Source organism: Vigna unguiculata, chromosome 3, assembly GCF_037176805.1.
Source record: "Vigna unguiculata cultivar grain cowpea cultivar isolate G323 ecotype 2 chromosome 3, ASM3717680v1, whole genome shotgun sequence".
Lineage (NCBI taxonomy): Eukaryota > Viridiplantae > Streptophyta > Magnoliopsida > Fabales > Fabaceae > Vigna > Vigna unguiculata.
This window is the reverse complement of record NC_140794.1, coordinates 69,630,214-69,647,188: the sequence shown is the minus strand read 5'-3', so window position 1 is coordinate 69,647,188 and position 16,975 is coordinate 69,630,214. Positions and strand designations below refer to the sequence as shown.

The following is a 16,975-nucleotide window of genomic DNA, read 5'->3' as shown; positions in this document are numbered from 1 at the left end:
GAGAGAGACTCCATTTGAAGGAAAACAAAAGCTGAACCAAACAAAGCCAATTTTGTGGAATTTGGTTAACTTTATCTGATTGGTAATTTTTAATTCTTTTTTTTTTTTAAACTTACCCTTCCTTCTCAATTTTTTAAATTAAAATATAATAATAAAATAACATGATACTCAAAATTTGATAAATATATTGAGTGATAAGCTAATAAAATTACAAGATTAAATATTTAATTAATATCACTAAAAAACATAATTTTACTTATACTATTTATATGACAATTTGCAACATAATACTTACTGCACCGATTACATTGAGCTCTAATATGTTACTTTTTCACTCTTACTCTAAGAGAAAATATTGATTTAAAAAATTTCTAAATTAAAGGAGGAGACACTTCGATATACATCATAACAAAATTGTTTATGACAATTAACATAATAAATAATATTAATTTATTGAATGAAAATAATTAATTTTATAAATATGTTAATTAATTTTCATTGTATATATAACAAAATTGTTTATGACAATTAACGTAATAAATAATATTAATTTATTGAATGAAAATAATTAATTTTATAAATATGTTAATTAATTTTCATTGTATATATGTATAATTATTCTTATTGGATTTGATCGACATGTTTCTCGGTGAAGTATGAGACTCTTAAGAGCCAAATGATGTCTTTTGGTGAGAGAGTTTTCAATCTCATTGATAAAAATAAGGAAAATCACCTACAAAAAATTTCTTTAACCATTAAGTGAGTAAGAGTTTAAAAGATTTATATCATACATGAGTAATATTGAACGAGAAGATTGTATACGAATTCTACATGATAATTCACAGTCCCTACTAAATGTGGTATGATAATCTATTTATAAATTTTCTATACCTTAAATAAATATATTAAATAGATTCAATTACTAAAAAATAATCAAGTATTATACATTAAAGATATTAGATAATAGATTCTTATATCATAATATCATAAAAATATAATAAAATGTGATAACAAGTTAATATATCATGAGATATTAATTATTCAATTATAAACTCATTGAAAATATTTTATAATATCTTGAAGTTATGTTCAATGTTAATGCATAAAAACTTAATCATTTTCTTCAATTTTAATGTAATTATGTTTAATATACTATATTATATAAAAAGTGTAATTTAAACTGATCGATGTACATTGCATATACTATTGTGTGTTCATTTCTGTCTACCAATAAAGCAAAAATATACTGTTAGAATGTAATGGATATAATTATCACCAATTTAATATTGACTCAAATTAGAAAATATTTTAATTTAAATTAATAATAAATCTACCGTTACTTTCACAGCTTTATACGGTCACTCAGAACTAATATTTAAGTTCGGATGCAAAACAAATATTTGATATAAGACTAATTTATATTATATTATATATCTATAACAATATATAAATAAATAATATTAAGATAAATTTTTTTATAAATTGAGTTAAATTTAAAATTAATTTCTTAATTATAATAAAAATATTATATAAAAGATTTGTTATACAGTAACAATAACTAAAGGTTTTATGTTACATCAAATAAAACAACAAACATGTATAAAATAAAATTTGTTTAATTTATATATTATTCATTCTAAATTTTAATTATAATATAATACAGTTCTAATTAATATATTTTAAAACACAATACATACTATAAATTTTAGCTGCATAAAATATATATTTACTCTATACAAAAATAATGAATTTTAGTTTTTATCTGTACTTGATAAAATAAGAATTTCAGTTTTTTTATACGGGGACAAGCAAGAGTCCTCTGAGGAAAACGCGGTTTCAAACGTGAAAGCACATGTAGTCGGCAAGAGCGCGTTAGATTGAGTTGGACGAAATTTAGGCCCAATTTGGAAGTTTGAAACCGGAGGAATGGGCTTTCTGTTGGCGACCCAAGATAGAGTATACATACATAGACACATACTTTATATAATTTTAAATACGGAATGGAATGGCTGGGAAAATAACTAAACTATCAAAATCCGTGGCATCTCATCGCATAGGGCAAGGGTTGGTGTCGTTCCTTTCCGATGAGTTGTATGGATTTGTGATTCGTCGAGATTTGACGGCACTTGCATTATCGAAATCTTTGTGTGTTTCGCGGCCATTGCCTCTGTTCGTGGCTTCAGGTATCTTTTCTTTACTCTTCCCCTTCACACTTGATTTACATTCTAAACTATCACCATAACTTAACCATAACTTAATTAACCACTCCTGCTTCTATTTCTGGTTTTATTTTCTCACTGTCTCGCTCAATTCTCCTAACCCTAAATCTAATCATTTTCTTCAATTTTCTCACTTCCAATAGCCTCTCTAACAATCAATCTTTCGTTCTCACTATCTGAACCTTCCGATCGGAGATTCGCTCTGCTTAATACCTGAGAACCAAATCTATTCCTATGGATTTCGTATTCCAGATAGTTGACTCTGAATCCGTTTTCATCTATAGTAACGGAATTCGACATTAACTTAAGAGTGTTATTTACTCCAATTCAATTTAATCAATTGCATTGATATTTCTTTTCTTCCTTGGAATTTAATGCACAATTTATTGTCAACCTAGCACGACTTAGCTGTGTAATTTGGAAAACTGAATTTCTCTTCAGATTCAGAGCTCTGGTGTTTATGATTTTAATATACATAGTATGTGCATATTTCGATAGGTATTTTCAGCTTGAGAGTTGTCGATGTGAGCGGTTTTGAGGTTTCTCTATGGTTTTTCTTTGATGTAGTTATGATTATCTTGTAAATGCAGTGACCTAACTGTAGATCCTTATAGGTTTTCTATTGATATTTCTTAATACATTGTTTTAGGATATAATTCGCATCTGTGCTTGAATCTAATTTTACTTGTCATGCTTCTATTTCAACCACCATCCAACTCCTGCTTTTGCATGCTACCCTTTCCATTGCACGATGAAGTTATTTATCGGCTTTCTGCAATCCACAATTGCTATGCAAATTCGGCCGTTGTGTGATGTAACTGACTTAATACGTTTATTAGGCTTTCTTAGTGAATTAACAGTCTGTATCTGTGATTTTTGAGAATGATTTTTCTAATATTGTTACATGGTTTTGCAGGATTTTATTAATTCTGCAGCTCCGAAATATAGATATACAAATATTCAGGTTGTAGAGGAGAATGACAGAATCTATATCAAGCTTCTGGGGTCCAGTCACATCCACCAAAGAGTGTTGTGAAATGAACTATGCTTATTCATCTTACATTGCTGAATTTTATAACACAATATCCAACATTCCCACCATACTTTTGGCTCTGATCGGTCTTATAAATGCTTTAAGACAGCGGTTTGAGAAAAGATTTAGTGTTCTTCATGTATCAAACATGACACTTGCCTTTGGAAGCATGTTGTACCATGCCACACTGCAGCGTGTGTAAGTATTTCCATCATTTTTTTTCCGATAAAATACGTAAATTAATGTTTTTTTATGTTAGATTTCACTTTTTTTTTTCAAGTCATTTTGCATGATACAAAATGAGGTTGGCATTTTATACAACTGTTTGTGAGGGATATATAACCATTCTGTCAACGAAATGTATGTTACTAACATATATTGTTAGCATGCCAATCTCATCCTTGAAGGTTTTGTGACGTCCATTTCAAGAAGGCAAAGAGATAACATAGAGAGTGGGATACAAATACACAGGGGAGGGTAAAACAACGAAAGAAAATTTAAAACTGAAAGAAAATCACTTCATTCAACACTAATTGTGTTATGTGATTGACTTATTTGAGTCAATTTTTTTATTACTAACTATTGTGTGTTTGCATATGTGGATGAAAGTTTATACTCTTTTTTATTGCCTGGGGTTGGAGGAAGGGAATAATTTCCGCTGGGGGTACTTGAATGCCGAATATGAAGCTATGCTATAAACATGGTTGAACCATTTTGGTTTAACCATTTTGGTTAAGTAACAATAAGGGTCGGGTTTATGACATGATCTAAACTGGGTTATCAACCCCCCATCGTTGATTGTTGTTTGGCTTTATTTATATACAATAGGATTGGGTTTATAACCAGACCTAAGTTCGTTAACAGCCCCCATTGTATTGTGTGTACTCGTGATAATGTGACTTACTGTTATATATGTGTGTGTGTGTGTGTGTGTGTGAGTAGATAACTAGTCCTGAAACTATCTTTCAGTTGCAGTTTAATCTTTTCATTTATTTATGTATTTGAGTTAGTTCTTAATTTCACAAAGCCAGTCATTCCTAAAGACTAAAGTGAGATACGAGAAGGATAAGTGTGATACGAATCTCATGAATTTAGATGGCTGACGTACACATTAAGGTCTAGGTGGTTAATCATTCCAGGGACCTGTTGCCTATCTATTCACCTAAAAACCACGCTTTTTCTGATATATTCATGAGTGTTCCCTAGGAATCAGTCTTTGGTGACATTTTTCTTATTGAACAATTCTACTAGGTTTGAATTTTTGTCTCTTTTAAAAATCGTTTGCTTAATTATGTAATCTGTTTGTCAATAATTCAATGTCTGTCTGTTTTGGATGACTATTTATTGTTCAGATGTTGCGCTTTAATTCAGGCAACAGCAAAGTGATGAAACTCCAATGGTGTGGGAGGTGCTCCTGTACATGTACATCCTCTACTCTCCAGATTGGCATTATCGCAGTACAATGCCCATCTTCCTCTTCGTCTATGGTGCTCTTTTTGCCGCTGCTCATTCAGTGTTTCATTTTGGTATTGGCTTCAAAGTGCATTATATCATTCTCATTCTTCTCTGCGTTCCTAGAATGTACAAGTATTATATTCACACTCAAGATGCTTCTGCCAAGCGGCTTGCAAAGCTGTTTTTAGTTACTTTTGTATTCGGCAGTTTGTTTGGGTTCTGTGATCGAATTTTCTGCAAGGAGATTTCCAGTTGGCCTATTAACCCTCAGGGTCATGCGTTGTGGCATGTATTTATGGGCTTCAATTCCTACTTTGCCAACACATTCTTGATGTTTTGCCGGGCTCAACAGCGTGGGTGGTCTCCAAAAGTTCTTCATTTAATGGGTGTATTACCTTACGTGAAGATTGAGAAACCAAAAAGCCAGTGACAGAAATTTGTGGAAAAAGAAGGAAGTCTCTTCTGATGATACGTTTTGGCAATATAAGTTGTTAGAAAACCTTGTGTCCTTCTAGCCTTTTTTTTTTCTTCCTTTTTCAGTTTTGTGGTTTAGATTGGCTTGAAAATGATGATTGATTATTTATATATTTCGATGTAGAACTAGGACATGTACCATAATTATCCCTTCGGTACTTTCTTGAGCCTAGACCTTAGCTTTAAAATTGTTATGACAACCAAAAGACATAATTTTGCTGCACCGGTGGTCGTTGGGTTCCCAGTTGAATCAATCCCCACATTCTACATGTAATGTCTTGTGTAACCCTATTCACGTTCATTTGAGTATATTACTAACTTGTTTGGAGCGCTTTTAAATGTCATGCACTGTTTGCTGTTGCTTCCCACAAGATACCTTAGAAAATTGTTGGCTGTAATTTCTAATCAATAATTTGTTATTTTACTAAGTGACTTGAATTCCTCTTTTTAAATGAACTAAATCCAAATTAATACCTGACTTATGTGGATGGTATTGGCTTATTTCAACGGTAATATGAATATGGTCGCCAGGCAAGAGAGGCAAGTATCTACACTTTTCTCTGATGCATCTTCACTCTGAAGTGATTGGTGAGAAGTCGAAGCTTCTTCCTTTTTCAGCAAAGCCAAGTCTAGCTATTGGAAGTTCAAAACTTTTTGTTTCTCCAACTCCACAAACTGATTTGATTGTTTACCTTCTGTTTTCCATACTTGGCAGTTTGTCCAGACAGATGCTCCCTGTTTCTCAATTATATAAATGTTGTGTCTAACAACAGAAAGTTGTTACATTTAATACTTATTTGTTGTGTCATTTTATTTTCCAATCTTAAATATATTTTTGATAACTTCTTAAGGGCCTCAATCATGAATGTCATAAAAGAGGGAGAAATCAATATTGTATGTGGTACAATTTCGTATCAGTCTCCAAAATTTAATTTATTTTCAAGCAAGTAATTTATTTATTTTTAAGATTTATATACTCTCATATCTTTTAAAACCTTTACAATTCATTTACGTTAGCACATTTATATAAACGTAGTTTTTGCTTATATTGTATAATAAATTATGTTAATGTCCTAACAATTTAAATTATATGGTAATTTATTACAGAACTGTGTGGATGGATCTTAATTCCCTATATTTCATTAAGTTTTTGGTTTAGTAATATACATTCAGAAAATAAGATGAACGATCCAAGAAATTTATGAGAACTAAACCAGTTAAAGCATAATGACAATATGTCCAAAACAAAGAGTGAAAGGGATTAAAATGAAACAGCCATGTTCATAATTTTTGCCACCAAATTTGTCAAGACAGAAGTCTTGTAACTTCATAAATGGGGGATTAACCAAGACCCTGTCTTCTTGTATCTCTGAAGATAAAGAATAGGAACTAACGTTTCTGTTGTCCCATATACCAATAATAGAATAAAGTTTAGGAATTGGAGCCATAAAAAAATGAAGTCGAATTCCAAGAACCAAGATTTGAACACTGATAATAACCAGGAAGCAACTATGATCGTCAAGATCCATTTCTTTCTTTGGCTCTTTCCGTCTCAGTTTCCCTTTATAAACTCTCAAAGATACTGAATCAGTTCACTAATCTCATTATGTTCCGTCCCCCATAGGTTCTCCTTTTCCAGATTCATTCTGCTGATTTTCTCATTACAATGGGTGCTAAACTCTGTGTTACCTGTTACAAAACTAACGAATTCTGCGCCAGAGATGACAGCGATTTCAAGAATGAAGGAAAGCAAGGAAGGTTTTGCAGGATCTTGAAAAGAAAGGAGGTGGAGAGAGATGAGAAGAAGGTTCGAAATGTGACTCTTGAAGATTGGATAATAGCTTCTCCTGGTTTGAAGCCAGAGTATATTATGAGTTCAGGCGAAATGTCTTTTTCTTCTAAGAATTTTCAGAAAAAGGTTCATCCTTGTGTGAGTCAACGCAGTGGATCATTGATAACTGAAACCAAAGACAGTTTGTGCTTGGACAGACCCATGAAGAAGCATGATGAAGAAGGTGAAGAAATGTTAAGTTCGACATCCTTAAATGTGAAATCAGAGAGAAGAGTGAGGTTTAAGCTGCCTCATATTGTCATATGTTACTCACAAGATGACCCTTGTTCGCCAGAAGAGACTTATTATAGCAGTCAAATTGATAAAGGGTCGTTTTACTCATCAATCTGCAGAGAATACTCATTTGATTCTTCTGCAGAAGAACCTTTTCTCAGACTCGCAGTGGATATTCTTCCTCATGTTTCCTTCTCTTCCAAAATGGAATACTCGTAGCTCACTTACTCACAAGGGATGAATTAATGGCCCAATTTCTTTCTATTTTGTTGGGAGTGCAATAATTTTGTCCATTGATTCAAGTAGAGGTGTGTGTAATGAATTTTAAGAACATGTTTTTACGTGTGGTACAATTCCCCTTATTATGCTTTAGCGAGTTTAGAAAATTGGTTGAGTAGAATCGGTAGTGATTAATTTGTATTTAGATATTTTTATTTTAAAATATACTAACACCAAAATTTAATAATTCAACCCAAAAATTGTTTAAAATCACTTCAATTCAAAATCTGTTATGGATCTAAAACTAGAATCGTTTCGTTAGGAACGGAACTTTTTTTTTTTTTGAGTAAAATTGTCATTAAATGTCTTTGTTATAGATCATGATTTATCTCATTAGAAAAAGGGGGAAAATACTTGTACAAATAGTAACAATCAATATTATTTAAAAAAAAAATGTGCCCATAACATCTCCCATCACAAATGCTTTTACCTTGAACTTTACAGGGCCACTCTTAACCTGGGAAAGGCAATTACTTCCTGCACTCCATCAAATTTATTCTCCCACCTATCAAAATTCTTCCAAAAAATGTTTTCCGTAGGAAGAAAAGTTTGCTTTCCGAAAAATAATTTCCAGAATTATTTACGTGAGTCATGACATGGGCATAGATTACTGTAGAGAGAAAGGCTGAGTAATTAAAGTAAAAATTTCTGACTAAGTGCCCATCGGTTCTTGGTTTTGATTGTTTAAACTAAATTATTTTATTAAAATTTTAAAACAGGTAAAATTTTCTCCTGCACCTCCTCTTTTCTCCCTGTACCCTCATAAATCATAAATTATACCTCATTAAGATCATAATAAAAAGGTAAAGAGCATAGTACTTGTCGGAGACACAGAAATGAGGTTTACTACTTTCTGCATACGAATTATAGGTGAATAGCGCTGGCTGAGTTCTAACTTCGAAGGTGAACGAAAAGACACGCAAGGTTGTTATGGGATTATGCTTCAGAATTTCATAACTGTGCCGTGCATGTGTTGGAGAATATTTTTATGAGGATTTGGAATCTTATATATGGCTTGGTCTTGTCAGGAGAGTTTAAGATTTTTATGTGTTGGATTAAAATTATTAGTTATTCAGTCTATAATGTGTGTCTATCCATTGTTCCCTCCTGTTTATTTTATTTATTTTCACATTTCTATTAAAGTAAAAGTAATTTAATAAAGTAGCTTACGACACTGCAATTTATTATAAGAATGGTTTTCCAAATAATCTATTTCACAACTAAACTAACAAGGTATATAACCCAGGAGAGTGCGATAAAATTAAAAAAAAAAAAAATTGCCCCTTCTTCGATACAATGTCACCTATCTCTCAATATAACATAACTGGATGTATTAGTTTTCTGTATCTTGGAGATTCTCTTCAGGATATCCGCAAAAGCCTTTTTATCCTGTACATAGCAAAGAACACAGAAGCGAAATTCAACCTTTTGCAGTGCAAAGTAAAACAAACTCCCTAAAAGCCATACGTACATACATACCACGGTTTATATATCAGTATGGTAGAACTAGGGATTCATTAAGCCAAACTACCATAAAATATTCACAATTTTAGATTCCCGTGTTCGACTTTGCACTGATCAGTCAATTTCGTTCCAAATAGTACTAAATGTTAGCTCTACAGAATTGTGAGATGTAGCATAATTTGCAAGAACCTAGGAATCGAGTTTTATTCCTTACACAGATTTAGCTAAAAGGCCTTCTATTAAGATCACAAAACAAGCTGAGAAGCCCGCATATACAGACATAAGAATCACTAAGCAAAAATTGCAGCTCAATAAAGGAAAGGCAAAATTTTTGGTAGAGCTTACCTCTGGACTTCTTAGCCTTGCTCTGAATTTAGCAACAAGATCCTGTGTGGTCAATGGAGTCTTCTGCATCAAAACAGCCCTGATTTCTTCCTCACTCACAGGTCCAGAAACAATGGGGGAAGAACCACCTTTAGATGATGGTGCTGGTGGTACACCTTTTGCAGGAGCATTATTTTTAGATGCAGACCCGTTTTCATCTTTGACAGTTGATTTTGGTTCCTGATAAATGGATGGGAAAGGAAACTTAGTGTTTTCAAATGGGATGAGAAATTTCGACAACACTTAAAAAGAAAACCTTTTGGATGACCTTTCAAATTTAATTTTCTAATACTTGAAAGTTAAAATCTTTTTGAAGGTGCTCCAATACAATAAGCAAAAGATAGATTGTGTTTGGAAACATCAATTTGAAAAAGCTTCACACTAAATAGAGTGCACGAATGAATGATTGAGAAATCAAGTGGAATAAATAAATAAATAAATAGGATGAGTTCGGATAAGTTCAGAAGTGTTCTTTCATCCATTTTCAGTTAAAAATATAAGTTCACATGGCTTTTTATTTTATTTCACAGGAATTGTTGCAGTATAAACATGAATCATGGAGTCGTATTGGTGATAAAATATGCATAGATTCATTCATGTATCATAAGATATGAAGTCATTTAAGATTCATCTTGAGATATGTATGGATCAGCCGACAGCCAAAATGTATCGAATTGTTAGTTTTGGTTTTCGATGTTTATTTTAAAAAAAAACTACTTGGCATAAAAAGAGAGGTTAAAGTGGTTTTAAAATGAATTTGGAAACCATTTTACCTTTCTTTTTAAAAAAGGCTTTTTATTGTTGGGTTTGACTTTAAGCTTTGAGAAACCTCTGCCTTATCGATAATTATTTATATAAAAAGAAAAAAGCTGGAACTATTTTTTAAAACTGAAAACCAAAATAAACTGAAAATGAAAACTAGTTTTGGTTTCTAAAAATTAGAAAAAAAATTTATCTGTGGATCAAAACTAAAGCACTCAAGTGAGTTTGGAGAAACAATGACGTACATTTTCTATTTTGACCTTCTTTGGTGGTGCACCATTAGTGGATTTTGTTTCCTCATTGAATTTTCTCTTCCCCTTTGAAGGCTTTGAAGTGGATACAGTTCCCCGAACAGTTCCTGTTATTGCAGGTTTTGAAGGGCTATTGTCAGTGGGTTCTTCCTTAGGTGCACCCTTCTGCTTTGAAACAATCACAGGAGGAAGGCCAGCCTCATCATCCACCTAGACAACCCAACTGACCCGTTAATGGAGGAAAAATGCTCAAATGAAATTTAGGCTATTGGTTTGAATAAGTCATTCCCCCTGTTAAAGGTCACAGCAAAAAAAGTAACCCGCTCCTTAAAAAAGGATTGCACTCATTGCAGTTAGCACCAAGTTGTATTTAACTTGCATGTTACTAGAGGCCTACGGAAAACTTAAACTAGATCTACCAAAATAATTTAAAACGGAGAATTGTAAGAAAAAAGTAACTAGATCTACCATACATCATCATCGTAATCATCATCTTCAGCGTCAGATTCATTTAGACTACTTGTACGTAGCAGCTTCTTCAGCTCTTTCCCAGATTTACTCAGACCTCCCCCTTCTTCATTTTCTTCATCTTCATCCTCGTCATCCTAAAATTATATTAAAAAAAGTAGTTCAAGAAAGTATGTATCAAAAACCAAATTTGAATATTTATATTCCACTCCTTTTTATATAAATTTGTAAGTTCAATAAGCTAAATGACATCAAGGGAAATCATGAGGGTTGGTTTCTAAAACTGCATCAGTCAATAATTAAATTCAAAATACAAAGAGTAGAACATCATAAATGCCAAATATCACAAAATGACTGAATGTATAAAATAGCATGCATCCATGTAAATAAGGAACCAAGGAATCCATTAAATGAGAACACATAAAAAATACCTACTTCAGTCAAGTCCTAATATTCTAAAAATAGGCTGTGTTACTCTCCGAAAGTAGTCTTCTACAGGAAATTCCTCAAAGTGGTTGTTTGAATAATGAGTTGACAAAAACTATTTCCTCGTTTACCAACTTTATTTTACACCAGATTCGTAGCATCAAGTGTGAATATAGGGCAAATTGAAGTAGCAACTATATCCAATCAATTTTACACCCATAAATAAATCTATACAACATCCATCTCAAGACCAATTGTTGAAGTAGCAATGAGACATCAATGCCATAAAATAACAAAATTCAGCAGAACATCTAGCTTCTTACCCACAAGTATTTGTGGAACTTCAACTAACCTGCTTGATTTCTGGAGGAGCAGGAACTTCAGAAGCCAAATCTTCCCTTTCCTCAGGATTGTTGCCAACAGCTTCATCATCATCAGTGAAAATCTCTTCATGCTCCCAATCATCACCTATACATATGTACAAGTATAATAAACAATAGAAAGAATAAGCATATAGCTATGAAGTATTCTTCAAACTTTCCTCAAGAGTTTAAACAGTAAGAACCTCGTAATCCCTCTGATTCTTGATCAGTTAAGATTAAATACTTCAACAAAATGGGAACATTCTAGCAAAGGATGCCAATTAGACATAAAAAGACTAATCAAATCGATACTCAAGAATAATAAGGCAAAGCAAAACATAACCAGTATACTCACATCGGGAACCTGTTTAGAATATACTTCAATAGACTATAATTAGTTGGCATCAATTAAAAATCAACTTTTGGAGAAGCCGATATCAGGGAGTTGTTTCAAATTAACTTATAAAAGTGTTAATTTTAGTTTGTGGAGAAGTTTAGAACAACCCTAGGTATTGATAAGTTAAGTGTAATGTAATAGACCCATGTGAATGATGGATCGTTTAATGCTTGTTTCAGGCCTATTGACCTGCTATATGAAAATATATTCAAGAAGGAAAAATGACTGTCACAGACAGCTAGTGTTGTAGTTAGTTAAGTGATGATATTTTGTTAGGAGTATGCAGTTTACAGGAGACAACGAGAAGGCGTGAAATAGAGTTTGGATGCGGGAGTAAGGTTTTCCTCTGGCAGAGAGAGCACTGTTACAGGAACTGAGGCTCTGATGAGGTGCATTAAGTTGTGGACTGAGTGTAAATATATTCCTTTCAATAATAAAATAATTATTTTTTTCTTTTGGTTTCATCTCAGCTAGTGTTCTCCGGTAGGATCTAGCCACACAATCCAGCCGCATCAAAGGCAAAATACACAAAAGTCCAAACCTAACAATATGAAGTCTCAACTCAGTTTGATTCATTTAGAGAATTTGTTTGATTTTGAAATTTAACACTAGGCATAAACCTCCAAAACAACGAAAAAATCAAGGAAGAAACTGAGAATGATGTACATTGTAGACTTCATTTAAAAAGAGGCATAGTATATAATATAAAAGAATTGCATCCTATCATTCCCAATATGTTAATTTAACATATACCCATTCGGATATATATATATATATATATATGGCATGGAATTTAACAGCAAAGAGATCATCACTGCACAAAACCAGCACTTAAAATAATAACCATCACAACCATTTTTATCAGAAAGTAGAAAGTACAATTGCCTACCCTTTTCGATGTCATCATCATCCAGATCAAGGTCTCCTCCCCTTGGACCTTCGTCATCATCATCACCACCTTTTTTGTTTAGTCCAAGTCTACTCCTCCTTCCTACCTCCCCATCTTCATCCTCTTCTCCTTTATCTGATACATGGCCTTCATCATCGTCAGTTTTCTTACTGCTTTTCCCTCTCCCGCCTGCAATGCTCTCCTTCTCATCAAACCTACCACGTTCACCAAATGCAGCTGGCCCATTATTTGCTGCTTTCATCATCCATCTTTCATATCCATCAGCAGTTTTCTTTCTGTTCTTCATTTTCTCTTCTGCTTCCTCCAGTGTCAATTGTTTATATTGTGCAACCTTGTTAAAGTTGTACCTAAATTTTAAAATTATAAAGAAAGGGCATACAATATCACATATGTGTCTACTGTCTTTGACAAGCAAAATTCTCAGACTTTTGAGTGATGCAAGTATCCCTCACTTTAGGTCTCAAACACATATTCTTAATTACCAAAAATATTTTCCAAAAAAAAGATTTAAAAAAGTGGTAATCACTTGATAAATGATATTTAACATGTCAAGACTAACTAAATATTTTCCTAAAAGGCCCCTTACCTATTACGGTTTTCTTTACTAGAAATATTAATTATGGATTAATGTTGAGATCTTACATAAAAGAGAGATATGACCAATATAGTACATTAAAAGATTTTACAATCCTAACCATTCAAGTTGGTTTATGGGATTGAGATAAGTCCTAAGCATATCTTGTCAATGTAGAATATTAACATCATCGCATGCCCAAAATATATAGTCATATCTAGCCACTGTGGAATGTTAACACACCTTCACCTGCCCAGAAGGAGGGATATCTGATGCATCAACAAATATCGGTGAGCCACAAACAACAACCTTAAAGCTTAAGAATAGAAATCTAGAACATACACAAATGCAGGTGATCCATTGCAACACCCCACTTCCTTCAGGATCGATGCTTGCCCCCTCCCCATTAGGGTTGGCAAAAGGGCCCAACCAGGCCATTTAGGCTCACCCTGGCTTTAGCCCTCTAGAAAAAAGTCAGGGCACACTATTCAACCATAGTAAGGACAGGTTAGGAGCCTTGGTCTAACCTGCCAAAGAGCAGGCTAACCTCATGGTTTTTTATTTATTTATATAGATATGTTAAAAACACATTTAATTTAATAAATCAACTTAATATTTTACACACATAATATAAACTATTCTAAGAAACTACCAGCTGAAAACACCTCCCTGTCCAATGGTAGGCCAGACCAGCTGCACCCCTACTCCCCACAAACAAACACTAGACCTTTGAGTAATTTGGCCTCACTCAACTTCCTAGGAAACATCATAGGAGGAAACATCAGACAGAATCTTTCCGTTCTTGATTTCAAGAAGCAGCTCCTTTATTTTTCTCATGTCTGGTATGCTTTCTTTTACCATACTCGTGTCTCTTCCCAAGTCTGAAATCCTCTTCCGTTGTTCTCTAGCCCATTTCTCCAAAGCACTCACTCTACTTTCTATTATGCCACTCAGGTATCCAGCAAGTTGAACCACTTGTTATGTGCCTTCTAAAGAGAAAATGATAAAATGTATTATTCAACAATTATCAACTCAGAATACAAGCATCCATTTGCATAGGAAAATTCCTCCTTTCACACAGGGTACTCCCTGTTACAACAACTAAAAACCTTCCTATCTCCACATCCCACAAGATAAGAATATAGACTTTCTCGAAAAGTCTCACCCCCCATGCCAATTAACTATTTAACTACTGTTATTTTAAATTTCTTCCTATAATACACTTTCCAAACCATCTCATCACTTCTCTGCTTAACAAATCCCCTCACACCTAGAAATAGACATCTAGAATGTAGAGGGATACAGGTAATTCAATGACAACTCCAGTATAGGCTTTAATATTATCTTAGGATTTGGCGAGCCTAACTCAATCCATCAATGTCAGTTAGTATGAAGATTCTAAGACTTATAAGAACTACATTGGTCATATCCCTAATCTATGCAAGATCTCTACAGTCAACATCATTCTCACAACTATTTTCATGTCTTCATGCATACCCTCACCACACATTTATGTTTCTTTCTTTTCCTCTCTTTACCTTCTACTTGGTAAAAAGTTCACTCCTTGCTATTGAGGGAATCAAAACTGCCATTGATATTTTCTGAGGAAAGTCATTTAAAAACTGTCACTTTGTCTAAGTTACCACGCTTGCCCTTTTCTGGGTTTGATAACCCTTTTGCAAGAGTGACGATATTATAATCTTGTACCTCTTCAACCGTTTTCAAAGAGATAATATTTTAAAAAAATAATAACCTATTCTACCATGTACTTGAATAAATATCCAATAAAACATTTTCGTTCGCTTGGAAAGACCACATAATGAATTTGGTTGTAAGCATAAATAAACATCGGAACATCCCAATTACAGAAAAACAAAATTCTCAACTTTAACACAACCAACATACCAAGAACCAGCAGGAATGGCAACAAATTCTTTTCTTTCCATCATTAGCAGGTAATACGTAGCTGATTGTGCACCTTCGAGATGACCCTGGAATTGAGACTGACCAGTTTCGTCTTCCAAGAGCCATGGTTTGTTCTTGTACTTCTCCTATGTAGTGCAGCAAGAAATTTATTAAGGAAATAAACACAATGATCCATAACAATTCAACAGCAATTCATTACCCAATGTTCACATGACTAAAATGTTCACTACAGTCCCGTGGGAATATCTTATCCATTATAAAATATGGTGCTCAAGCACTGCTTTCAGACATACTCAATGGTAAACAGTCACGTCGAAGAATATAAGAGTGGAACAGTAATTGCACATTGGATTATAGGTTCAATACCCGCAAAGCATCGGTGACTTGGCGGCTCTGTAATCCCTCCTTCTGCAAGGCCCACTTGTTTTCAGCACTTTTCTTTTTCGAAAAGTCAGGCAAACCAGATACAAATCTCCCAATGAAATAATGTTTGTCACTGCCAGAGGTAGCGCGAACGCTATATTCCTGCCACAGAAATTACACGTTAATCCCTGCTTCCAAAAACAAGAATGACATACCCTAGTTCTAAACGGATTCACAACCTAATCACAACACTGGAATGAACTGAAAGCAAAATAAAATGTCATCCAGTAAAATTTAATTCCGATTCAGAAAAGGAATAACAAAAACAGGTAATGCAGGGGACAAAAAAAAAGTGAAAGAAAGCGGGAACATAGATCGAACTCGAATCAAGCGAGTAACGGTGACGCCACAATCAACGCATTTTGCCTTGTTCTCCGCCATGCTCTTGCCACAGGTCAAGCACAGAGTCATGTGTTTGCAATTGCTTCCATAAAGATCGGTGGTTGAACCACATCCGCCACACGTTGGCTTCAATAGCAGGTCAATCGACATCTTCTGCCTTTCAATACCAAAGTTTGATCTTCCAATGCCAAAAACTAACAGTCTAGGGTTTAACACTCTAACTCACTCGCAATTTTTGGCGCGCGGGCTTTTACATTTCAACTCGGATTCCATTTATTATTAATAGTTAACCATGGTTCATATTCTGCGTATCCTCCTCCTTGACTTCGTCAAATCAGGTTGGGCTTATCTCTTTTAAAACCCTTTCAGCGTCTATTTGCATGCACCTTAGTTTAATTATCTATGACTATTGATTTATAACTATTAATAAAGAAAATTGTTTTTTATAATTTTAGGTAAATGGCTTTTTTTTCTTATTTTATATTTATTAATATAAATTACTTTATTAAGTATTTTATCCTTTAGATTTTTTAACTATTTTTATAATCATTTATATTTATTATTATAAGATAAAAGTGAAAATACTTGTTTATAATACTTGCCACCAGCTATATTTTAACCTTAATTTTATATACACACAGATGAAAAAAAAAAATTCATAATGCGCAGGTAAAATTTATAAGTAGTAAATGACATTTGTGAATAATGAATATAAATACTTAGTAATTCGCTTTTAATCCACTTTTCAATTTCAAATTTGA

At 33.3% G+C, this 16,975-nt stretch overlaps 2 protein-coding genes across 2 annotated transcripts; one reads left to right on the top strand and one right to left on the bottom strand.

Moving 5' to 3' along the window:
* Positions 1-1,925: 1,925 nt before the first annotated feature.
* On the top strand, positions 1,926-5,520 carry LOC114179050 (alkaline ceramidase-like). The gene is made up of 3 exons (XM_028065250.1): positions 1,926-2,183; positions 3,136-3,450; positions 4,624-5,520. The coding sequence occupies exons 2-3, from the start codon at positions 3,197-3,199 to the stop codon at positions 5,135-5,137; spliced, it is 768 nt and encodes a 255-aa protein (XP_027921051.1). The 5' UTR covers positions 1,926-2,183; positions 3,136-3,196; the 3' UTR covers positions 5,138-5,520.
* A 3,157-nt stretch (positions 5,521-8,677) lies between these two features.
* LOC114175639 (transcription initiation factor IIF subunit alpha-like) lies at positions 8,678-16,559 on the bottom strand. Its single transcript, XM_028060409.2, has 9 exons — positions 16,194-16,559; positions 15,816-15,974; positions 15,429-15,574; positions 12,929-13,296; positions 11,633-11,748; positions 10,860-10,991; positions 10,381-10,596; positions 9,335-9,553; positions 8,678-8,914 (listed from the first exon to the last, which is right to left on the bottom strand). Exons 1-9 carry the CDS (start codon positions 16,362-16,364, stop codon positions 8,825-8,827), a joined length of 1,617 nt encoding a protein of 538 aa, XP_027916210.1. The 5' UTR covers positions 16,365-16,559; the 3' UTR covers positions 8,678-8,824.
* Positions 16,560-16,975: the final 416 nt, after the last annotated feature.